This window comes from Chaetura pelagica, unplaced genomic scaffold (genome assembly GCF_000747805.2).
Source record: "Chaetura pelagica isolate M959 unplaced genomic scaffold, ChaPel_1.0 scaffold74, whole genome shotgun sequence".
NCBI lineage: Eukaryota > Metazoa > Chordata > Aves > Apodiformes > Apodidae > Chaetura > Chaetura pelagica.
In genome coordinates, this window is record NW_009952982.1 from 384,996 (window position 1) to 409,711 (window position 24,716).

At 39.0% G+C, this 24,716-nt stretch overlaps 1 protein-coding gene across 1 annotated transcript in view; it reads left to right on the forward strand.

Moving 5' to 3' along the window:
- The first annotated feature begins 3,014 nt into the window (after positions 1-3,014).
- The window catches only part of CHID1 (chitinase domain containing 1), a 93,394-nt gene continuing 71,692 nt past the window's right edge, over positions 3,015-24,716 (forward strand). Inside the window, exons 1-7 of the mRNA XM_009996414.1 lie at positions 3,015-3,175; positions 4,530-4,679; positions 5,593-5,725; positions 6,705-6,749; positions 8,014-8,120; positions 9,580-9,641; positions 18,357-18,449. Coding sequence (XP_009994716.1) covers positions 3,023-3,175; positions 4,530-4,679; positions 5,593-5,725; positions 6,705-6,749; positions 8,014-8,120; positions 9,580-9,641; positions 18,357-18,449 — 743 coding nt within the window. The 5' untranslated portion in view covers positions 3,015-3,022. The remainder of the gene's footprint in view (positions 3,176-4,529; positions 4,680-5,592; positions 5,726-6,704; positions 6,750-8,013; positions 8,121-9,579; positions 9,642-18,356; positions 18,450-24,716) is intronic.

The following is a 24,716-nucleotide window of genomic DNA, read 5'->3' on the forward strand; positions in this document are numbered from 1 at the left end:
AGGTGCACAGGCTGCTCGCCGTCCCTGTGTTCTGCGTGGAAAGCTTTGGTATCTTGAGGGGCGAGTGTGGGAGGCGGTTCCTGCTGTCAAAGTAGAGCACATTACGAGAGGAAAGGGAGTAATGTTTACACAGGTTAGAAGTGGGTTTATTTTCACTCTTTTTCACTCCTGAATCTAGCTTTTGTTGATTTAAGAACACATCAACAGTATGTTTCCGGACTTCCTTCACTAGGTGATGCAGATTCCTGCGTCAGTAGTTAGAACTTAGTTTCTCCTTTAGAAAAAAAATATAAGCATTAACTCAGATTTCAAAACAGCCACTGTGCCAATCTCCAGGGTTATTTAGTTTCTTGGTTGCTTCTTTTGGACAGCCTGCATCTATGGCAGCTTTTCTGTCTTTTTAAAATAAAATGCTTCTGCAACAGCTGACTAGAAGTATGTTATGTATGACTAGAATTATGTATATGGAGGCTCAGGTTAAACAACACTTGTGACCTGGCTTAGAGAGAAAACTGGGCTTCTCATCAGTTTGTCAAAAGATGTTTTAAACCTTAAATTGTCCATAGAACTCAAATTGAGCCAGTCTTCAGTTTTGCTTGCATTTTGCAGTAATACAGGAAGCAAAAAAATAGTGCCAAGATCATACAGTTAGGCTCAGTTTAGTTAATCTAAGGAGAAATTAAAAAATTATGAAGGAAAGTTCACAGAAGAAAAACTTGATGGGAGTTCTAATTTTGTAAAGCTTGCAAAATTTGTGCTTGTAATTTCTTTAAGAGCATTTAAAGTTTGACTATTTAATCTTCATGTAGTAGAGAGATGCTGTCTACTTAATTTTCACTAAACCAATGTAGTTAAAGAACAAACTATTAAAGTTCCAACCAGGAGTTGATATGGAACTGTCAGTGAGTGGCAGAAACCATTTCGCCACAGGCTCAGTGTTTCCTATAGATCTAGGAGTGAATATTGACTTAACAATAATTGGCAGATGGATGTGGTCATGTCAAGGAAATGAACACATTTTGATGACTAATTAGAGTTCAGTAATGGTTTTTTAAATGTACTTCAGCTCTTAAACATTAACTTTTCTTCAGGGAAGTGGATGCTGTTGCTAATTGCTTCTAAAAGTGAAATCAAACGCCTCCAAATCACTAAATACCAGCTTCTGAAAGAGTTTATATCCTGTCCAAATATTTAAGACTTGTATTGACTCTTCAAACTCTTAATTGTTCCTCTCTGCAGTAGTTTATAGATCCTTCCAATCTAGATGGGACAGAGTACATGCTACCAAGAGTAACCTGCTTTGTCTCACTTTTTAAGGACATGGAAAAAAGGGGGTTAGTAGAAGCATAACACCTTAACTATTAATAGTAGTGAATTTAAAATGGTGTAGCAATTTAGCTTTTACCAGACCTTCTGGCTCCAAGAAATATTGGAAGTCTTTCTACTTTTATTTTGCAGTCTTAATAAAACTTGACTGAAGCATTCAACTCATCTTGTACATGAGGGTTTTTATGCTCTTTGCTTTTTGGTGCTAATAGCATAGTTTTTTTCAAGCAGTTTGCTGCCATCGTCCTTCACCTTTGTTCCCTCATTACAGTCCTCTCCTGCAGAGTCCTTTGCTCCAATAAATATCTCTGCATTTTTAAACCTTGCTGTTAAGCCAGCCACATGGAAATATGCTCAAGTTTTTTGAGCTGTTGATCTCATCTCTGCATTACCACTGTTGGCCTCCAACAGCTGTTGTTTCATTGAGTACATTTACATAATAAATTTACATAAATACATTAACCCTTAAGATTCCGTCTGCCACCGTATTACTGCCACAGTACTCCTTTAAACTACCACCTGATATTTTGTACACAGGCAAAATACTCAAAACTTTGAGCAGCACTTGTTATCAGTGCCAACAGAACAACAATAGTCTTGTAAAAGTGACCTGAAGAAATCAGTTCATAAGTCTTTAATCAGTAGAAACGCTAATTCTTTAGAGTGATACAGGAAACACATGAATTTTTTAAGTTTGATAAAATTTCTGAAAATTATAGGAGAAGTAGTCACCTTCTTGTTAGTATCTCATAATTATGAGAAGCAGTCTGGTACATATCTAGAGGCACTAGTTTATTATCAATGAAACTAATCCCAGTTTGATACTGAGTACTTTCAGAATTAGTAGCTTGTTGCTTCATTCTGGTATTTACCTCCTTTCACCCTGGTTCCCCTAATGCTAAATATTTTTAATCTTTTTTTTTCTCATCGACTTCTGGGAACTAGGCTGCAAAACCAGTAAGACTCATAAATGGAGAGAAGTTGAAAAATAAGGTCTGGCTGTAGTTGAAATTTCTTTTGGAAAGTCCTTCTTCTGACAGAGCTAAGGTGTGATGGACAAATAGCACTGAATAGAACTGAACAGAACTTTATTAATTGTCAATTATTTTATCTGAAGCTAGGACAAACTGTCAAAGTCATTCTTCTAGAACAAAAGTAGGCTTTCCTTTTTTTCTTTTTTCTTTTTAATCAGTTCTTTGTGTTATCACTTGGAAAGGAATTGAAAGCAAAGTCCTCACCTTTTAGGGTAAAGGCACATAATAAATATATAGCTTTAGTTCTTTTCTGCCACTTTTTGTGACTTGCTGACTGGGTTAGGCAGGAGCAAAACAAATGGGATCTTTTATTTGCAATAAAAAAGCTAAGGTGGTAGTATAACTGGGCAACAGGCATGTATCTCTCTTTCAGCTGTAAGTTGTTATACTTCTTCAGGAATTCTTTAAAAGGGGAGCTGCAGGTATCCAACCCACTTTTTCTGTGATACATCTACTAAAGCAAGGGACAAAAAAGGTGTTTGAGTCTAGGAATCTCTTAAAATACTCTGCTCTTTTTCTGCCAGAGCAAAAGCACTATTGAAACAGTACTGCCTTAATAAGTCTGATTCTAGAGTGCAGAAGGTAAGACAATTGCTGGACTTTTTTTAGACAAGAAAACTGAATTAAGCTGTTATATTCTGCTAACAGAGGTTCGAACCCTTATGCTTTCAGGGCAGGAGAAACTTGACAAGGGGAAAAGCACCATGAGACTCCTCTATACTTCACTTTCTCTTACTACAATTTTTTGGCTTGCTGAAGGTACCCTGTCAAAAACAGATGCAAAGAAAAGTGCAACAAAAAAACCTGAAGAAAAGGTAAGAGAAGTAACTGAAATGCTCGTCTTACATGTGCAGTGTACTAACTGAACTTTGGTAAATGGACTCTCATTCTGTCAAAACAGTGTTGAAGGCAACCACGTATTTCTGTTGAAGCTTATGATCACAAGTAAGGCTACCTTTCCTTCACCTTTTATTAGTGTCACAAATGACTCCTCAAACCAATATGATGTCAACTTCTGGAGCTTTTTTCCCCATGAAAACTGCAGAAGCAGCTTTTTTTGTCCCCACTTGCATAGCTAAAGGAGACACACTTCCCTTTGGAAAGGAACGCAGTCAGCAGTAGTTTGGGCCAGGAGTGCTAGGTCATTTACCGGTGGATGGGCAGATGTTCTCAGATTTGGTGATGATGTTAGAAAAGCTTGAGGAGTCTTCTCACCAGCAGTTCCTTTGCAGGCAAAAATGATTCGGAGTCCTATAGCAATCTGATGAAGTGGAACCAATATCCTGAAGAAGTCTCTCTTGCTGTGCTTGTTCTTGTTTCTTGCCTATTTTTTTCAAAACTACAAGAAAGCATTACAGTGCAAGAGAAAGAGTATGTATGGAGGAGAAATGTATTTACCAGTGCATATACCAAGTACATATATTTAGTGTTGCTAAGCATGTTAGGTAAAAAACATGTTCAAAATCCTCTCCCTTAAGTGATAAGTATAGTTAATCCTTCTTTATGCAGATACATCTCTCATTGTTTCTGTTGCTTGCTCAACATCTGCCACAAAGATATAGTCTGCCAGTTGTGAGGATAATACACAGTATTAAGACAGGCCTTATACCTAAAGTCCTTAATCTGTATCAATACTATGCCTGCTTTACTAGGCCTTCTCACTCTTTTTCTGTCAGCTAAAACTATTTGTGCTGGTTTAGTTGAAGCAGTCTTCCTTAAATAAAGGTGTTGAGAACCTTGGCCTTCACTAACCACACTGCAGCATACTTGGTCTAAAATATATCCACTTTAAAAGTCATCTCTAGATTCTTGGTTAAGAACTTTTAACCTCTTTTTATCATTTTGAGGGTAATATGCCAGAAAGCATTGTTCAGAGAGCAAGGCACCATCAGCTGTGGTGAATTATACTCTTTAGTTTTACCATTTCTTGACTCCTTTGTGGTTTATAACATGCTTTTTGCCTTGCAAACAAAACTTGTTTACTGGTGGTGACAAATAATTTCTCAGCACTTTTCCTGTTTCAGTTTTAAGTCATACTGGTGTACATAATTTAGGAGTGCTTATAGTTTAATGATGAGATTCTTTTATCTCTTTCTTTCTTTTTGAAATCTGTTGCTATTGAAGGTGGCTGCTTTGTGTTGCTGCTTCTAAAAACTGTCTTCTCCCCAGACTCTTCATTCTGATAAAAATGTGCAGGACCGGGGATTAGTAGTTGTGGATCCAAAGGCAAAAGATATTATCCTGGAACACAGAAGTTACTGCTCCAAGAAGACGAAGGAAAGACATTTCTTTGGAGATGTTCTGGGATATATTACTCCTGTAAGTTGATAAAATGAATTAATTGGTGCTTTGAGTGAATGCGGCAAACTGTGCCAATATGGAATCTTGCAGCCATGCTTTTAAAAGTATTTTTATAGTAATAGAAAATTCTGGTCAACACAGGCAAATAGGCAGAGGATTATTTGAGAGCTGGCTTGGGCTTCAGGTGATCTCATACACTTGTTCTCCCATCAGTCTCTTCAAGGATACCCAAGTCATATTGTTCCTTTCACTGGTAAAACAGAGATGATAGTATTGCTAGTATTCTCTTGTACTTGTTGACCCATGTAAAGTTGCAGTAAAGCCACAACAGGAGGGCTACTAAGTGTCAATATCAAGAACAGCCCATCTTCTCCCCCCACATTAGACTCATACTGTGCAGCTACCAATTTGAACCTTCTAAATGAACAGTTGAAATTTTATACTACTAATTTTATACTACTAAATTTTTATACTACTGTCTTTTGCTATCCAGTCTTACTATTAATCAAAACATCCTTTTTGACTAATAATTGTTTATTCCTTTTGTTTAGAAGATGCTTTTCACTTGTTGCAGTCTTACACTGCTCAAAAGAGAAATAGGTCCCCTATAATTTTTCACCTTTCTCGAGCTCTCATAAATCCAGAATCTGTAAATTCAAAACTGTGTTGAAATCTGCATGCAAAGTCCTATAGGTCAGGTGAATTTACACAATTTGAAGATTGTTGTTCCTGTAGCTATCTGAGTTTCCAAAGTACTTTTTTATTTAAATAAAAATAATATCTTAGAAGGTTTCCTTGAAATAACAAATTGAGATTTAGCAAATTATTACATTTGTGTTAAATAATTTGTATTTGTAAAAAGTGAATTATATGTCTTGCTTTTGAGCTTCTCACTTTTTAGTTTTCTTTTTTCCTTCATTTCTTTTACAAGTGGAACAGCCATGGCTATGACATTGCTAAAATATTTGGAAACAAATTTACGCTAATATCACCAGTCTGGTTACAAGTGAAAAGGAGAGGAAAGGAAAGGTTTCAGTTCACTGGGCTCCATGATGCTGATAAAGGTGCTATTTTCTTTTTCTTTGAATATGCATTGCAAGTAAGATTACTGGTCTTGTTGCACACTAGATAGCTTTAGCGATATATACATGTGGGTTTTTATAGCTCTGCCTCTCTCCATTCCATTTTTCGGGGAATTTTCTTTAGAGTGAACCTCTTTCTATTCCTGCCTGCTTCCACACGTGTACATAGTTTGTCTGTCCAGAAAATAAGTAGAACAGTGGGCTTTTCCACCAGCTTGTCTACAAAGCCCCTCTTATAAAAAAGGAAGAGATGAAGAATCTGTACAGGCAGAAATAGCCTTCGGTGTTTGCACTGTGCAGTTGTTTACCTATTGTGGTTTGTTTTGGTGTTTTTCCCTTTGCAAAAACCTTTGAGTTTGTTTTGGGAATGGAAGATGAAATTAATCCAAAATGAATTTTTTACTTCTACTGTCAAGAAACTGGCTGTAAGTTCAGATTTCAGTTAGTATGTTCTTAAATAATAACTAAGTAGTATCTAGTTTTGAACTTGATTGAATGTGGACTATAACAGCTATATAATAAACAGCTATAATTCTTACCAGGTTGGTGCCTACTAACAAATTTGTTCTAGAGCAATGACTGTCAAGAGGAGTGGATGGGACACTTGAAAGTACCATCTTAAAAAAAAACAAACATTCTTCCTGCTTGTTGACTACAGAAGTGTTGCTCTGAGCAGGTAGCAAGATAGTTTCCATGATGAGAGAGAGCTGTAAGCAGTTGGGTAGGAACTATTGTAAGATTGTACTAAATACTAGGTATGCTGTGATGGAGGTGAACAGCTTCAAATTCTGTGAATCAGAGGGTGTTTCATCTCTGTTGGTTATGAACTAGTAATCTGTGGCAGGAAGATAGATCTAATGAAACAATTCTACATCATTTGAAGAATGCTTCAAAATACATTGTGATTGTCAACATCACTTATATTTTAACAGTTGTTCTCTTACTCGATACTCTTTGATAGGCTGGATGAAAGATGTCCGAAAAATCTCCAAAAACATTAAAATAGGTGAGCCTCTGGTTTATGTTTGTTTTTTATCCTCTGTAACTGCTGTCAGAGCAAAAGAAGAGTTTGTTGCATGTATATATGGGGGAAATGGAGGTTACCTTAGCAAGGTTGTATGAAGACAAAAGTCTGAGAAGAAAAATAAAAGCAGTTAAGTAACTGAAGTGTTGATCCTGTTGGTAGCCTTATGTTTTGCCTTGACTTCTTGCTTCTGGATAAACTCTGAGTCACAGGGCCCTCTCTGGAGGTGTACTTCATATATAACACTACATACGTACCTGGGAGAGCAGTTAAAAAGAAAAAAAAATAATAAAAAAAATCCTTAATGATAGTGGAAAAGCTTTTGACTCTTTTCCTTTTGAAGCTGGGAACTCAAGTTTCCTGCCACAGTGTGTGTCTTTAGGGAAAATGGGAAATAGTGATATAGAAATAATACTTCTTGTATTAGTCTATAGCAAGAATTCTGTGAAACTCTGAAATGTTTCTTGATTCAGCACGGAGTATGAAACTTGAAATGCATTAGAAAAATCTAATGCTTAGTCAGATATTTTAGATTACTTCAGCTGCCCGATGATAAAGCCCTTGAAATTTTTTTAGACCCTTCTAAAGTATTCTTTTACATCCTTGGTAGTTAAAATGGCTAAGACACAGCTCTGAATGAGTTGTTGGCTTTTCCAGTGCACATGATTGTTGACTGTTCCAACTGCATATTTTCCAACTCTTGTCTGGCTATATTTTTTATGTTTTTGTGTTAAAAAGAAATGACAGGAGATGAAGTGCCCATGTTTTCTGAAATAAAAATTTGTCATAGAGTCTGGAGATGAGTAGAAAAGTAACGTAATACAGGGCTGCATACAAAAGAGAAAATTAGAGTTTAAGGCAAACTTTCCTGTCTTGTTCTTGTGGTAGAAGAGCTGCATAACTTACAGAAAGATTTCTGTTTCATGTTGGTGTTTTTTTAAGACTATTTGAGGCCTTAAGTGATAGTTCCATTAATATAGTTCAGTCAATTGAAGGTATCTTTTCTTAAAACTTGCATCATTGCTGACCTTTAACTAAACATAAAATAAAGAGCAATATTCTACTATGTTGATTTATCTGTGATTCTGAAGTTGGTCAGAGGAAAAGGGCAATGATTTTAGGCATGTGCAATGTTGTTTAGCGGCTGGCATGTCTTGCCACTGCTGTATTCTGTTTCTGCAGAAATATTCCAGTGTAGATAATAAACTCTTAATTTTCACTACTGATTAATGACTTTGCTTGATAGTGCCTCGAATTTTGTTTGACGGCTGGACTTACCAGGACTTTGAGAGTGTTTTTGGCAGTGAGGATGAGATAGAGGAGCTCTCCAAAAACATGGTTCTGCTAGCCAAGGTAAAAAGACTTTTTGGTAATGCTTATAATATAGTGTGAAATTATATTTTATTCCTGTTGTAATGGATGTTTTCTCCAGAAGGTTTATATTCTATAAAATACAATTCTGCTCAAAACAATAATGAGGCAGGATTCTTAATAGTGTGTCCTAGTATGTATCCAGTTCCTCTAAATATGAAGTGTAGTAACACTCAAGAGCTGTTAATTAAAAGTCTAAAGTGAGACTACTTAAGTCTAATCAACGTAACCTTGTTAATTTTGTTGGCAGCTGCATTGGTGACTTCTACCTGCTATAAATCATGATTGATAAAACATCTTCCAAACAGCTGACGGGCTGACTGTTACTGAGGCAGTAGTGGATACCTGATAAAACACCTCAATGGAGGTTGTCTAGAGAGCAGACTGCTTTCTTTTAAATTTCTATTTCAAAAATAAAGCTATTAAGCGGGGGCTAAACTGGTTAGTGGTGGTTTTTGATAGACAGAAAAAGGGTCATGGGCTCAAAGACTGTGGTTTTCTGTGTTACAGGAGTACATTTAGGCTCAGTGTGCTAGAGCTAATGGGCCACTTTTAATACCAAGAATAACTTGTTGTATATTTACTGTACAGCTTTACTTTGCTCTGATAAACCGATTTCCGTAATATATTAAGAGGCCGTGGAGAGGAGAAGAGGATTTCCTTTTAGGAATGCTTACTGTTTGCTAAGGTTTTTTGAGCAGCTCCTTAGCTAATGGCATTAGAGCTATGCCTGTGTAGGACTACATGAGTTGCACCCAAACAACTGATTGATTCATGACAGCCTGCTTAATTACTATCAGAGTAAGTTTTCCTACTTCCTACACAGTGTAGAGAATAATGTGCTCTAGAGAAAGATGGATGCAGAGGGAAAATGAATAGTGGCTTAAAATGTATAACTAACACATGAATTTCAGGTCCTCAGTAACAGTTGGTCTCTTAAGGAAAGGGTACTCAAGTACAACAATATCTTTAACCGTGTAAAACATGAATTATAACAAGTGAGATTAATTGTGGGAGATGTTTGGAATTACACCTATGCCAAGTTAGCATTTACTTTAGACTCAAGAGCTCATGTTGGGTTTTTTTTCCCACGGTACACGTGTAGATGTGTGTAAAATTATTTACTTAACAACCATCTTTCTTTAATGGCTGGATTTTCCCAGTCCAATACTGGTTTATCATGTCAGAGTAGAAGTCATGGGTAACTGATAGAGATTTTCAACATTGTCATCTTCGTTAAATGATTTTTGCTACTCCAACTTAATGAAATGCTACTTTAAAGATGAAGGTAGTATAAGAATTCAAAGTGTGTTCAGTCTTTAATAGTACAAGGAGAACTTCAGTAGTTATGTGCTCTGATTCTGTATTATCATCTCTGATACAAGGATAATGAATAAACATGGTAATTACCTGTATATTGTTATCAATTGCCTTTATTTAGAATGAAAATTTCGATGGATTTGTAGTTGAGGTTTGGAGTCAGCTGGGAAATCAAAAGCAAACGTGAGTATAAGTCTCTAGGATACAGTTCCTAAAATTCATCTCTTTTAAAGCATCTTTCTAATTTGTCCATGCTTTTTGAATATGACATTATACGGAAATACACTTCATTTTAGGACAACTGAAGATTGTTGCACTTATCTTAGAACAAAGTAGAAGAGTGTACTCCACTCTGTATGAGCTCAAAGATTACATAATAATCTTCATTGTGGACCTAGCAGACCACATTAGCCTTCATAGTTGAATTCTGCAATTGCATACTTACTCAGATGTTGGCACTGGAATTTATTGTAACATTTATTCATTTGGATTACGGTGGGAAGGTTGGGAGTGTGGGATGCTTTTAAGAACACCAAGTTTGAACTGATTAGGAAACCTTCCAAACCTTTACATAGAGATCTTTTAAACATACTGAAAATAAAGCCAAAATCTCCAACCTGAAGCAAATCCAGGGAGAAACTGGCTTATATTTTTTTAAACCATAGTAGTTGGTTGCGAAGAGTTAAACTAGTTGACCTACGTTTTGGTAACTCCACTTTGAAGTTTCAATGAGTCTGCATTTATTGTAGCTGCTAAAACTAAGGGCTTTATCTTTATTAAGCTGTTTCCTAATATATTCTAATCAATTTAACTTGAGCAAAAGCCTTTTTGCTGTCTTAACACCTTGAACAGAGTCAAGGTAATGCAAGCTCTAAACTGCAGCTTGAGGAGGAAAAGGCAGAACGTGTGGTGAAATTCATGATTCAATATAGCAATATGCAGATTTTGTGCTAGTTTCCTCAGGAAATTCAGGCATCCATTCCCTAAACCAGAGTATTTGTACAAGTTTTCTACTGCCTAAATTGTCAGGGAGAAAATAGCTTAGAAGAAAGCTCCACGGAATGCAGACTTCATTATGAAAAACTTTCACCTTTCAAAAATGGTTACTTCAAGTTATTCTGTTTAGGGCAAATGATGGCATGTAGCAGTTATGGAACTGAGTATGGTACTAACAGAATCCTACTTTTTCTGTATAAAATTAACACATAGAATTGTAGAATGGTTTGGGTTGAAAGGGGCCTTTAAGGGTTACCTAGTCCACCCCTCCTGCAGTAAGCAGGGGCATCTTCACCTAGAGCACTTTGTTCAGAGCCCTGTCCAGCCTGGCCTTGAACGTTTCCAAGGATGGGGCTTCTACCACCTCTCTGGGCAACCTGTTCCAGTGTTTCACCACCCTCATTGTAAAAAATGTCTTCCTAATATCTAGTTTCAATCTACCCTCTTTCAGTTTACAGCCATTGCCTCTTGTCCTATCACTACAGGCCCTGCTAAAAAGTTTGTTCCCATGTTTTTAATGGGCCCTGTTTCAGTATTGAAAGGCCACAATAAAGTCACTCCAGAGCCTTCTCTTTTCCAGGCTGGTTTTTTTCAAGAATGCTACTTTGCATGCCTCAGTGTGGGTATGAAAAAATATACTTCCAGATTGATACTGTGACTCTTTTGCTCTCTGCTCCTCTGCAGTTGTGAAAGCTTGTTAATAGAAAACATAAAGTAGTATTTAAGGTTGTTTAGCAGCTTCAGTGGAAACAAAACATCCTGGGATGTCGCTTTCATTTGCCTTTTTGCAGAGAAAAAGAAAAGACTACATCACCAGTCACATACAACCTTACCATAGCCTGCCTAATACATGCGATTGAAATGATCTGTGCTGCTGCAGGATTAATCCCAGTAATGATGGCAAATAAAGTGAATCTGCAGAATTTTTTGCTTTACATCTGCAATCAACTTAGATATTTTGGATTCCCTTTTGTTAATACAGGAGTTGAGAGACCAACTAAGTCTGCTCTTGCTATAGCAATCTCTGAATTAGAGATGGGTTCCAAAGTACATTTAGGTACATGACTCCTGAGCTGGCTGTGGAAATTATATTTTGGTTTATTTATTTATTTATTTTGATTTAATTATCTATACGGATATATGCTTATGCACAGCAGCAGGTTTCACAAAACAACTGAGTTTGCATAGACTGTTCTCAAGTCTTTCCTTGTCCGCTGATATAGTCACTCCATTACAGAAGGTTGTCAGGCAAGACATACCCTTGGTGTAGCCATGCTGGCTGTCTTGAATCACCTCCTTGTCCTCTGTGTGCCATACTTGAAAACAAAGAATCATAACTGCACAGCCTTTGTAGCCTTGTCAGGGGCTCCACCATTTGCACTGGAACAAATAATCTTTAAGCTAGATGTTCTTGCCTCATGTCTTTATAGGAAAGCCAGCAAAGTAATTTCAGTAGTTTGTGACTGCCAGGAAGAAGTTGGATGTAGTGGTCAGTTTACCTACTATGCTTACCATATTTCAGTGAAATTGATGCTTTTCCTATCAGTTAACTTGCATGAATATAAGACAGACAGTATTACTGTAATTTTAAGACTCACTGAAGTCTAATTTAAGCACACTAGCATGAAAGTGCTGTGTGGAAAATAACACATGAACAACATATACTTTTTTATTTGCTCCAGTGGAGTTTACTTGTAGTATGGTAAAAATGTTGCTCTTTGCCAGGAGTAATGCTGGTTCAAAACAGCATTGCTTGTCCCATCTTGTGTGATGAGAATTGTTTGTGCTAGAGGAGGTATTGCTGTGTAGTTGCTCCAGCCTTTAGTTCCTGAGTGTTACAAAGTGTAGAAGCACCGTTGACATATTCACCATCAGTCTGTTAGACAGGAGTGGGAAGTTATTTTCTATAATTTCAGAGAAGGAAAAGGTTATTCTTACAGAGTAGGATGGTAACTGCCTCTTTTGCTCCAAATCAGTAATCACAGAATCACAGAATATTTCCACCTATGTGGCTGCCTATGAGCAGGACTTTAGGATTGCCCTAACTAAAAATGTGAAAGATGATGTTTGGCAGAAAAACAAATAGAAATAAAAGTTATGAACTGCAGGTTTTCCTCCTCAAGACCAGTTTTTATCGAAGTGCTGAATTGTAAACTCATTTGTGTTTTTTCCTCCCTTTATTTCCACTCCGTTAGAAATGATTAGGGTGTTTAAGTTGCAAAATACCTTGTGTTGAACTTGCCTCCTCAGAGACAGGTGTTTAGAGTAAGGCAGCAAGCTGAAGCTAGGCTTGTGTGTGGAATAACAGTTGTTTTGTGAAAGCAGAAGTGCATCATTACATTAAAATTTTGTCTTGAAACACTTTTAAGTTATGGGACTGGTGTCTTCATTTTGAGATTAAGTCAGCGTTTCTATCGCTTGCTTTAAAACTGCATTGCTTGGGTTTCCAGTGGCTCAGGTATTTTCTCTACCAATGTTTTTTGAAATGAGCAAGTACTTTGAACAGATAATAAGAATCATAAGAATTAAGTTAAATTAGCTCCTTGGAAATCCTGTGTTTTTATTGCACATTGAGCATTGTTGCATTGGGATCTGTTAATTTCCTTCTAAGTATCAAAGTAGAGTTATTCCTGATAAATGGGTAAGCATCAACGGTCTTTTTCTTCCCTTGTGCTGCTGGAAGAGTTGAAGCAGCCTGTAACCTCCTTAGTCCACAGAGTGGCAGTATTGTAACAAGATTCATACCTGACCTTCCTTGTCAGGTGTGTCTTTCAAAGTGACAAACACTAGCAGTAAAACATGTCCTTAACCTTGGAAGGTTGAGCGTCAGTTGACAGGTATGTCACCCCTGATCAGCATCTGTGTTAACTGTTAGATACGTGCTGCAGGCTTTCCTGATTCAGATCCTTCAAGGTCAAACACCTGAAAGTAGCTTAACCTGCTTCTAGGTAAACAAACAAAAGATGATAGCGATGCTCCTAGGATCAGATAGTCTGCCTTCAAATTACTTTCAGAGCTTTCTGACAATACAAGGAGACCTGCCTAGCTAATACAATGTATTCCTATTATGTATTGTAAATATGTTGTTTACAAAGAAAATTAAAATTTAAAATATTTTTTTCCTGAAATACAAGGAATAGTCTCACATAAGCAGTCAGCAACAGGCTGTTGAGGCTCACCACAGGTGCATACAAATTATGAAATGACAGCAGTGTTGTAGATTTAAGTAAAAAATATTTCACTTAGAATCATTAAGGTTTTCACTTTTAAAAAACCTAAAGTAAGTGGATACCTAGCTATTAAATTAATAAATAATAAAATGACATTCAGTTATCCTAGTGTATCTTTTTGTGTATCTATGTTGAGGGGAAAGCTGTGGAAATGATTCCTGTTATTTTTAAAATACTGTTATAGAAACCAGTGTGCTACCTTAGTGGTGCAGGAATACTTAATACAGCACAGGTGTCTTGATCAGAATGATAAAGAATGATGATCAAAAGGCTGGAACACTTCTCCTATGAAGACAGACTGAGAGAGTTGGAGATAATCAGCTTGGAGAGGAAAAGGCTCCAGTGAGACCTTATAGTGGCCTTCCAGTACCTGAAGAGGCCTACAGGAAACCTGCAGAGGGACATACAAGTTCAGGTAGTGATAGGATGAGGACTAATGTCTTTAAACTGGAAGACGGGAGATTCAGGTTAGACATTGGGAAGAAATTCTTTAGTGTGAGGGTGGTGAGACACTGGAATGAACTGGTTGCCCAAGAAAGTGTTCAAGGCCAGACTGGATGGGGCATTCAGCAGCCTGGTCTAGTGGGAGGCATTGCTGCCCATAGCAGTGGGATTGGAACAAGATGATGCTTAAGGTCCCTTCCTACCCAAACCATCCTATGATTCTGTTATTCATCCTGTGGCATCTAGGTTTAGAAATGTACATGGCAGAAATATTGAGATAACCCAGCAAACAGAGGTTGTCCTGCTTATTTAGTTAACAGCTAGACAAGATGATGTCCCTCTTGCTAATATCACTTGTGAGTTTATTTGGGTGGGCTTTTTCTCCAGACACCTGGGTCATGTTGTGAAAAAGGCATGAATATATCCATCAGAATCTCACAGCACACGTAAAAGTGCACACATTATTCTGATCAATCTGTCATTAGCTGACAGATGGCACTGTCATCACACAGAATCAATCTGAAGAACATGATTTTTTTTGTCACCACGTGCTGCAGGTACTTGCTATCATGCAGAAAGTGACCTGCAGAAATCTTAATGTTGATAGGAGTACAGGAACAAAAAGCTCTTATGGCAGATGTATTCTTCATGTTAGTCCCTGAAAAATTAATCTATTAATCAAAGATTTGCCATAATTGACTCCAGTTTCTTGGTATTAACTAGGTAATGAAATGGCACAAAAGGGCAATTTCTCCTTGAAGTAGACAGCTTTAGTCTGTCCAATTTTCTTGACAAGACATAAATTTTACAAAATACTGACTACCAAGCTGTGCAAAAAAATGGCTGAAGTTGGAAAGTTGCAGAGTTCTGAAGGATCACATGACAGAAGGGAAAGATGTAACAGCTTTATGTGTCTTCTGCAAGGCTTTTCAAATATATCTACAGCCTTCTCTTGTGCATTTGAAGCAAACTGTTCTACAAGGTGCCCCAAACACAGTAGACCATCACTGCTAGAAAATGGGAATTCTGAAAAAATTATCTCCTAAACTTTGCATAATGAAAAATTGGAGGTCTGCATACTTTGTAGGGGGCAAGATACTTTGAAGTCATGAACACTTGGAAAATTAACCTACTAAATGGTGGTGATAGTAGAAGGCCTGAAAAGTAGGAATGAAGTAGACCGTAATTAGCTGAAGATAGAGTCTTGAAGCTGCCAGTGTTTTAGTAGCTACTCTAAAGTTAAATTCTATAATGGCAAAGTCTCTAGTAGGTATTTAATAAGCCTTTTCAGGAAGACTGCTTCTACTTTCCTAGACTTAATAATGATGTTTTAAAAGTCACTGTTTTTTCTTTCAAATTTTCAGTGGTAGTATTGGAGAATATTATCTTTAAAACTCCGGAAAGCACTGCTGGGACACAATGAAGCATTTTGCTAGTGCTGTTTGGAGAAGAGGGCAACAGTGGACATTTGGTTTACATAATCTGTTTTGGCTGACAAATGGAAGTAAGCCTAAATTAAGTCTTTAATCCTGTCTGATTTGCTAGAAAGTGTTCAGGGCCCAGAGACCTCATTTGACAGGTTGCCGAGTAGCTGTTAATCTGGGTTTCTTGAGTAAGAATCTGTAGTTGTCCAGGTATCTCTTTTCTTCCTGACTTCCTCCAAGTTGAAGCTAATTATTTTTTTGCCAGAGCTATACTGCTTGGATTGGGTGGTGGGAGGAGAAGAAATGGCTGTTTTGGTGGAGTCTTAAGAGTCTCCTATCTGCCAGCTACCAAATAAAACCAGCGATCCAGACTGCACTCCTGCCCCTTTATCAGGCCATAAATGTCTGTCCTTTTTTAGTTGTGTGTTGTGGTTCTATGCTGCATGCCTTTCTAGTTTAAAAGTATGACTGCTTTGTGCAGTCACTGTTTTTGTGGGTGCGTCACTGCTTTTGTGGATACATTTTACCTCTGCTGGCTAATCGCCTGTGTCTGACAGTTCCAAGGAAGGGTGAAACCTTGTATTTAATATTAATTTGATTATTATTTTTTTTCTCTGCATCTGATTGAAAATCACCCCAGCTGCTTTTCTTCTTAGGCTTCAAAGCATTGCTCCCTGGTGGTGAGGCAAATATGTGAAGATGCAGAGTGGGAGCGAGAGTGTTAGCCTTGTTTCTATATGAAAAATACTATCTTGCTCTACAACTATATTAAGTTCTTTTGTCCTACCTTACCACTCCTTCTGTTCCCTCAACTTTTAAATAATTAAATTTAAATCAGCAAATGTTTTGCATGGTGTAGAGGTCTCAAAGTTCCTACAGCTAACAAAGGCAGTCAGAGAAGAGAGATTCCTGCTTATGAACAGTGTAGAATAATCTCAGTACTAGAGGAATTGATTCTTTGATCAAATTTATCTCATATGTAGTTTCTCTGACATCTAATAAAGGTTGCACTTATATACTGCAGTTCAGGTATAATTAGTTAGAAAGGTCACTTAGCCATGAGACACGAATCAATGGGAAAGAAGGCTTAGCTAATTTTAATACTTATAGGTTTCGATAAGATTTTATGGGAGCCGTGATGTGTATGTTGGAGTCTGTTTAGTTTAGTGTTGTAATTTTTAAATGTGTTTCTATGGAAGAGGATTCCTTTTTGCTATAATTGATTTGTTTGAGTAGTGACACTCTTAATGTGGAATGCATAAGGAAATGGGAGGGAAAACTGTTACTTTTCCAGAGCAAGAATGGTAGAAGTACAGGCTACAGACAGACCAAAAGTTGATTCCTGTAGTCTCATGTCCCTCCAGAAGAGAAATATGTGTGGCAGTGTGACAGTTTATTGTCAAGAGCTCAGCACACCGTCTCTCAAAATTGTAAGCACAAAATACTTATTAAATTGGAGAAGTAATAAAACTTGCTTTATTTGTTTGCCAGGATTTTGAGAATAATGGCTTTTGTAGCATCATTAGGAAGTTTTCATAAGGCGTCAAACTATTTCAGGGAAGATGGAAATACTTGGTTGCCTTTGGATACTGTCTAGACTGTTCAAGTCAAGCATCTCTACTGTGATGGATAATTATATTGCAAGGTCAGTGATTTCAGAAGAATATCTCTAGGTTGATACAGCCTTGAAAGGCATGACAGTACCAAAAGTTATTTCAGAGAGTTCAGGTCTAGTCCAGTTTAAGTGGAGCAAATAACTTGAGTTATCACTTATATATATATCCTGCCTTTCTTGCTTTAGTACTTACCTACTAGAATGGGTTGTGGAGTTGCCTTATACTCAGTTCAGGTTTAAGCATAGTTCTGAACACATCTAGAATTCCATGCTAATATAATCTGTCTGACTATGTGGATCCACTCTGCCAGTGGGTAAATATGAAAGTTGACTTTGTTGTGAAAAATCAAATTACTTAATGAAGTCACACAGAAGAGCCATATTTGTAGTGCAAATTGAGGGTAATATTGGACTACTCTTAAGATAACAGTAGCCTTTAAACTTTTTTGTAAATGCAGTCTGTCTCTGAAGGATTTTCACCTTTCAAGTCAGAAGGACTGTAGAAGCAATTTACATTAAATTTTTGGTGTTTATTTTCCTATTGAAATGCTTAGAATATGGATATGAAAATCAACTTTTGTGAAAGTGTTTAACTGATGCATATGGAAGGTGATATTTCCAGATATGACATTGTCAAGCATTTGTTTTGTGGCTGTACAGTAATGTATTGTGAAACAGAAGGATTACTTGCACATGAAAATCCATCAACAGAAGTATTTCTAAATATCAGAAATATCCCTTGAAGATCACGTCTTGCTGTGAAAATTCTCTGACCTCATATGTGGTAATATGGTAACTTGAATCTATCCAACAACTGCTTGTTTCAGAACAGGGTTTGGTTCTTCTATTGTTATATTTCTTTGTACTGAGTATAACGTCAGTTGATGCCCTGCTCTGGCAAGATGTGCTGGTTTTACATGCTAACAATGTGTAGTTAGATTAAAATAAAACTAGGAAACATTTTAGTCTCAAGGTGATCACTAGTTCAGATAAAACTAAGACTGTCTCCAGCAGTTGAATGTTCTTAGTTCATTAAGATCAGTCTTCCTCATTGTTTTTTTTCACTATGGTCATTCTCTACAAACTGTGTTTTTTTCAATTATTTCTACTGTCACTTGTTAACTTTGTCTTGCCACTATATAGCAGCAGTTTTACTGGCTTTCCCTCTAACAATGTATTTGTATTTCAGGGAGTTGATTCACTTGCTTATTCACCTTTCTGAAGCTCTGCGTGAGGCACAGCTAAAATTCATACTGGTTATCCCTCCTGCAGTTGCAGCAAGGTGAGTAGTCCTGTTTAGATGGCAGGTTCTAAATAAGAAATACTTTGATATACAATAAGTTCAAAGCTTTGTTTATAGCTATTCAGCTTAAATGAATAAGAAACCGTTTGAGTTTGATTGGTAGTTGTGTCTTTCAGAGGAATATAAGAGTAGGAAACTAGGCAATTAGGAAAGGCAAGGCCTCCTTGGAATTAAACCTAGCAAGAGAGGCCAAGGACAACAGAAAGGGCTTATTCAAATAAGTTGTAGACAAAACTAACACTAGAGGCAGTATAGGCCAACTGCTGAATGAGGTGGGTGTCCTGGTGACAGAGGATACCAAAGAAAGTGATGTTACTGAATGTCTTCTTTTTCTCTGTCTCACTGCTAGAGACTGTCCTCTGGAGCCCGAGACCCCTGAGGTCCCAGAGGAAGTCAGGATAAAGGGGGAGTTTGCCTTGGTTGATGAGGACTGGGTTAGGGATCAGTTAAGCAATCTGGACATCCATAAATCCATGGGTCCCAATGAGGATACATCTGCGGTTTCTGAGGAAACTGGTGGAAGTTGTTGCTAGGCTGCTCTCAATCATCTTTGGTAAGTCACAAGGAACAGTACTGGTGCCTGAGGACTGGAGGAAAGCAAATACCACTCCAGTCTTCAAAAAGGGCAAGGAGGAGGACCTGGGTAACTATAGACCAGTCAGCCTCACCTCCATCCTTGGAAAGGTGATGGCACAACTTATCCTCAGCACTGTCTCTAGGCATATCAAGGATAAGAGGGCCATTAGGAACAGTCATCATGACCATGGGGAAGTCACGTGTAACCAACCTGATAGCCTTTTATGAGGACATAACCAGGTGAATAGATATTAGTAGTGCAGTGTGTGTGGTTTATCTGGATTTCAGTAAAATACTTGACACCGTAGCTCACTGCATCCTTGTAGATAAGCTAAGTTAGTGAGATGGATTTTGAACTGGTTGAAAGGAAGAAGTCAGAGAGTTGTGGTCAATGGGACAGAGTCTAGCTGGAGGCCTGTGTCTAGTGAAGACCCTCAGGGGTCAGTACTGGGACCAGTACCATTCAATATATTCATCAGCGACCTGGATGAGGGAACAGAGTGCACTGTCAACAAGTTCACTGATGACACCAGGCCCGTGGTTGTGGGTAAAAGTGCTAGCAAGGTCTTACAGTCTTTTGTCTCAGTGGAGGTAAAGGATGGGGATCCATGTGGTAGCAAAGACATGAGGGGTAGTGATAACTTGGTAACTACAGAAGTGTCTGAGCTCAGTCAGGTAGGAATTAGGGCTTGTCCCCCCAAAAAAGGTGGGAGGACAGTTAGCCCTGCTGAAGTGCATCTACACCAATGCACGCAGCATGGGCAGCAAAATGGAGGAGCTGGAGGCCATTGTACAGCAAGAAAACTATGATATAATTGCCATCACAGAAACGTGGTGCAAAGACTCGCATAACTGGAGTGCTGTGATTGATGGCTGCCAGCTTTTCAGAAGGGATAGACAAGGAATGAGAGGTGATGAGGTGACCTTCTGTATTAGAGATAGATTTGAATGCCTAGAACTTGACAACGTGAATGACAGTGTTGAGTGTTTATGGGTAGGAATCAAGGGGAAGGCCAATAAGGCAGGCATCATGGTGGGAGTTTGTTATAGACCTTCAACCAGGATGTAGAGGCTTACAGAATTGAGTGAGATTGAGTGTATCCTCAGCAAGTTTTCTGATGATACCAAGCTGTGTGGTGTGGTTGACACCCTAGAGGTAAGGGACGCAATCCAGAGGGACCTTGACAGGCTGGAGAGGTGGGCCAATGCCAACCTCATGAAGTTCAAAAGTCCAAGTGCAAGGTCCTGCACCAGGGTTGGCACAACCCCAGGCACAAATACAGGCTGGGGGGAGAATGGCTAGAGAGCAGTCCTGAGGAAGAGGACTTGGAGGTGGTAGCAGATGAGAAACTTGACATGTGCCACCAGTGTGCACTTGCAGCCCAGGGGGCCAGCTGCATCCTGGGCTGCATCAAAAGAGGCACAACCAGCAGGGCCTGGGAGGCGATTCTGCCCCTCTTCTCTGCTCTGGTGAGGCCACACCTGGAGTACTGTGTACAGTTCTGGTGCCCTCAGAACAAGAAGATACGGAGCTGTTGCAGAGGGTTCAGAGAAGGGCCATCAAGATGGTCAGAGAGCTGGAGCACCTCTGCTATGAACACAGGCTGAGAGGGTTGGGGCTGTTCAGCCTAGAGAAGAGAAGGCTCTGAGGAGAAGGCTCTGAGGAAGTAGCCTTCCAATACTTGAAAGGGGCTTACAGGAAAGCTGGGGTGGGGCTTTCATCAGAGAAGATAGTGGTAGGACAAGGGGTAATGGTTTTAAACTGAGAGAGGGGAGATTTAGGGTAGATATTATGAAGAAATTCTTCACTATAAGGTGGGGAGGAAGTGGAGTGGCTTGCCCAGGGAGGTTGTTGATGCCCTGTCCCTGAAGGCTTTTAAGGCTAGGTTGCATGAGGTTTTGTGCTTATGCCAGTGGGGTTGGAACTTGATCAAAGATCATCAAAATCCAGGCCTGCTGATGAATGAGGTGGGCACCCTAGTCGTGGAAGACACAGAGAAGGCAGAGTTACTGAATGCCTTCTTTGCTTCAGTCTTCACTGCTAAAGCTGCCCTCATGAATCCCAGAACGTGGAGGCAAGGGGAAAGGTCTGAAAGGAGGAAGATTTTCCCTCAGTACAGGAGGTCCGTGCTAGAGACCACTTGGCCAAACTGGACATCCATAAGTCCATGGGCCCTGATGAGATGCACCCATGAGTGCTGAGAGAACTGGCAGATGCTATTGCTGGGCCACTTTCCATCATCTTTGAAAGCTCATGCAGAACAAGAGAGGTTCCTGAGGACCGGAGGAGGGCCAATATCACTCCAGTCTTCAAAAAGACAAGAAGGAGGACCCAGGGAACTACAAGCCAGTTAGTCTCATCTCTGTCCCTGGGAAGGTGATGGAGCAACTCATTCTGGATATCATCTCTAAACACACTGAAGTACAGAAAGTTATTGGGAGTGGTCAACATGGATTTATCAAGGGTAACAATGTCAAAACTGGTTGGCTGGAAGAGGGGAGAGCAAATGTCATCTACCTTGACTTCAGCAAGGTCTTTGACATCGTCTCCCATAACATTCTCATTAGGAAACTGAGGGACTGTGGGCTAGATGAGTGGACAGTGAAATGGATTGAGATCTGGCTGTGTGACAGAACTCAGAGGGCTGTGATTAATGGAGTGGGTTGAGTTGGAGGCCTGTAACCACTGGTGCTCCCCAGGGGTCAATACTCAGTCCGGTCTTGTTCAACATACTCATCAATGACCTGGATGAGGGGACAGAGTGTATCCTCAGCAAGTTTGCTGATGATACAAACTAGGAGGGGTGGCTGACACACCAGAGGTCTGTGCTGCCATCCAGCATGACCTGGACAGGCTGGAGAGCTGGGCAGAGAAGAACCTAATGAGGTTCAACAAGGTCAAGTGTAGGGTCCTGCACCTGATGAAGAAGATTGCCATGCATCAATATAGGTTAGGGGCAGACCTGCTGGAAAGCAGTTCTGAGGAGAAGGATCTGTGAGTCCTGGTAGATAGTAAATTACCCATGAGCCAGCAATGTGCCTTTGCTGCCAAGAAGGCCAATGGAATCCTGTGTTGCATAAGGAAGTATGTGGCCAGTAGGTCAAGAGAGATCATTCTCCCACTCTACTCTGCCCTGATGAGGCCACATCTGGAATATTGCATCCAGTTCTGGGCTCCCCATTTCAAGAGAGATGGGGACTGCTAGAGAGAGTCCAGCAGAGGGCAACAAAGATGATTGGGGGATTGGACAATCTCCCTTATGAGGAGAGGCTGAGAGAGCTGGGAGTCTAGCCTGGAGAAGAGAAGGCTATGCCTTCAAGTATCTAAAGGGTGGGTGCAAGGACAGTGGAGCCAGACTCATTTCAGTAGTTCCCAGTGACAAGACAAGAGGCAGTGGGCACAAGCTGAAACATAGGAAGTTCCATTTAAATATGAGGAAAAATTTAATTTATGGTGAGGGTTACAGAGCACTGGAACAGGCTGCCCAAGGAGGTTGTGGAGTTCCCTTTCCTGGAGATATTCAAGACCCACCTGGATGCTGTCCTGAGTAACATTCTCTAGGCAATCCTGCTTTACGGGGTGAGCTGGACTAGATGATCTCTAGATGTCCTTTCCAACTATGACAATTCCATGATTCTGTGAGTCATCCCACCACATCTCAGTGATACCAATAACATCATAGCCCTGCAGGCATGCTCACATCTGCAGTTCCTCTTTATTTCCATGCTCTGTGCATTCACAAAGAGGCAACTAAGATGGGCCCCCTTCAAAGCAGTCATGCTGGCATTTTGCAGTTCAGATGCTTTCCTGTTGTCCTTCAGTCCTCCTGCAGGGCCAGGGCATCTGTTACTGGCTCTGTCCTCAAGGTGATGGGTGTGGGATAAGTTGAGGGTTCCCTCCCCCAGCTTCACGAGTTTAAAGCCCTCCTAACTAAATTGTCCAGCCTCTGGCCAAAGACTCTCTCCCTTTCTCAGACAAGTGAAGCCCATCAGCCTCCAAGAGACCAGGTTTTTCAAAATTGGTCCTGTGGTCTATGGAACTGAAGCCCTGTAACTGAAGCACCACCCCTGTAACCATTTGTTGACTTTTCCAATTTGGTTGGTCCTTTCCAGCCCTTTCCCTTTGACTGGAAGGATTGATGAGAACACTGTTTGTGCTTGAGCCCTGAATTCACCGCCTCTCCCAGCACTCTACAGTCTTTCCTGACAGTCTTCAGGCTACTCCTGTCTGTAATGCTTATTTAAAATTAAAGACATAAAAACTAAGTCTTAAAAAATCTGTTCCTGCCCCATGAGATAACTTCTGCAATATTTGCAGACTATTAATACTCTAATTTCTTGCAAATTTCTGTGGATAATTGTGAGCTTATGGGCCTTTGCATCACATGAATGTTCAATGATGATACCAAATACTTTGAGATTTTTATGCTTTGCTTAAGTAAGAAATAATGAGAAATTGTCTTCTCTGTCATTTATTCCAGTCTTTCATGGTGCCTTCTTATGAGCTACATTTCATCCCAATTGATAGTTCCTTTTTAAAGCAATTTTCTGTTGCTATTTATTGTAGTCTATTACAGATAAAGCAAAAGAGAACATTCAAAAATGTTTTTTAAAAATGCTTTTTCAGTCACTTCAACACACAGATGCTTTAAAAAATGCTAATGCACATTCTGGTAGACTTTTAAGTAATTGCTGTAAACAATACTCACTTTAAAGTGCATTTGCTTCTTTTGGTGGTACTGAGAAAGTGGAGAATAGTACAAACCTTAAGATTGCTGTTCATCATGATGCCTATTGATGAGTACCAGATTCAGTTTCATAGCCCTAAATCTGACCTAAATCTGTTTTGTTTATATACAGTCACATGAGGCTCTACAGTTTAGTTTTGCTAAATACTGAAACAGGAGTTGAAGCCACTATATGCCCTCTGTAACCTTAAACATATTTTGGCTTGACTAAAATTTGCTTTGTTAGGGTAAATGTATCTTTAATATCTATTTCACAGTGGAACACCATACTGAGATTTGAACCTTGTGTTGTCATTCATTTGTCCTGCATATTGATAGAATAGTGGGTTCCCAGTTCCAAAACTTTTCTGAGCAGGAATTTAGAGTTGTCCTGTTAGCGCTGGGAAGAGCTATCTATGTAAAGTCCAATTTTTAATCTGAAATATGTATTTCATGCCTGTCCCTTAAATGGTCTTTTTTGAAGAAGAGTAGTGAAGTATCCTGTCACTGTGGGAAATAATACCCATAGTTTATATGACAGAATCTGACAGTTTCATTCTTCTAAACTCAATTGCTCTCTTTCTTTATGTGTTCTTAAATTTTCTGGGATTTATTCATAAAGCTTTATTGCCCAGAAGAATGCATTATTCATAGTCTTTTCAATTAATAGTGTTATAGAAGTCACCTACCTGTGTCTTCCATATATGTCTTCATATTGCAATAACTTGAAAAAACACTTTAAATTCTTCAGTAAATAGGTAGCTGAATGTACATTCATCGGTTATGGAAACATCCTAAAACATTCACAATGTCTGTGCATGCTTTAAAGCTCAGAAGTACATTGGTTTGAATTATATCAATGAGCAGAATCCTGAAACTTTACTTCTGCCTTACTTGACTCCTTCAACAGTAGCTGTACTTGAAAATTTCTGATTTATAGGAC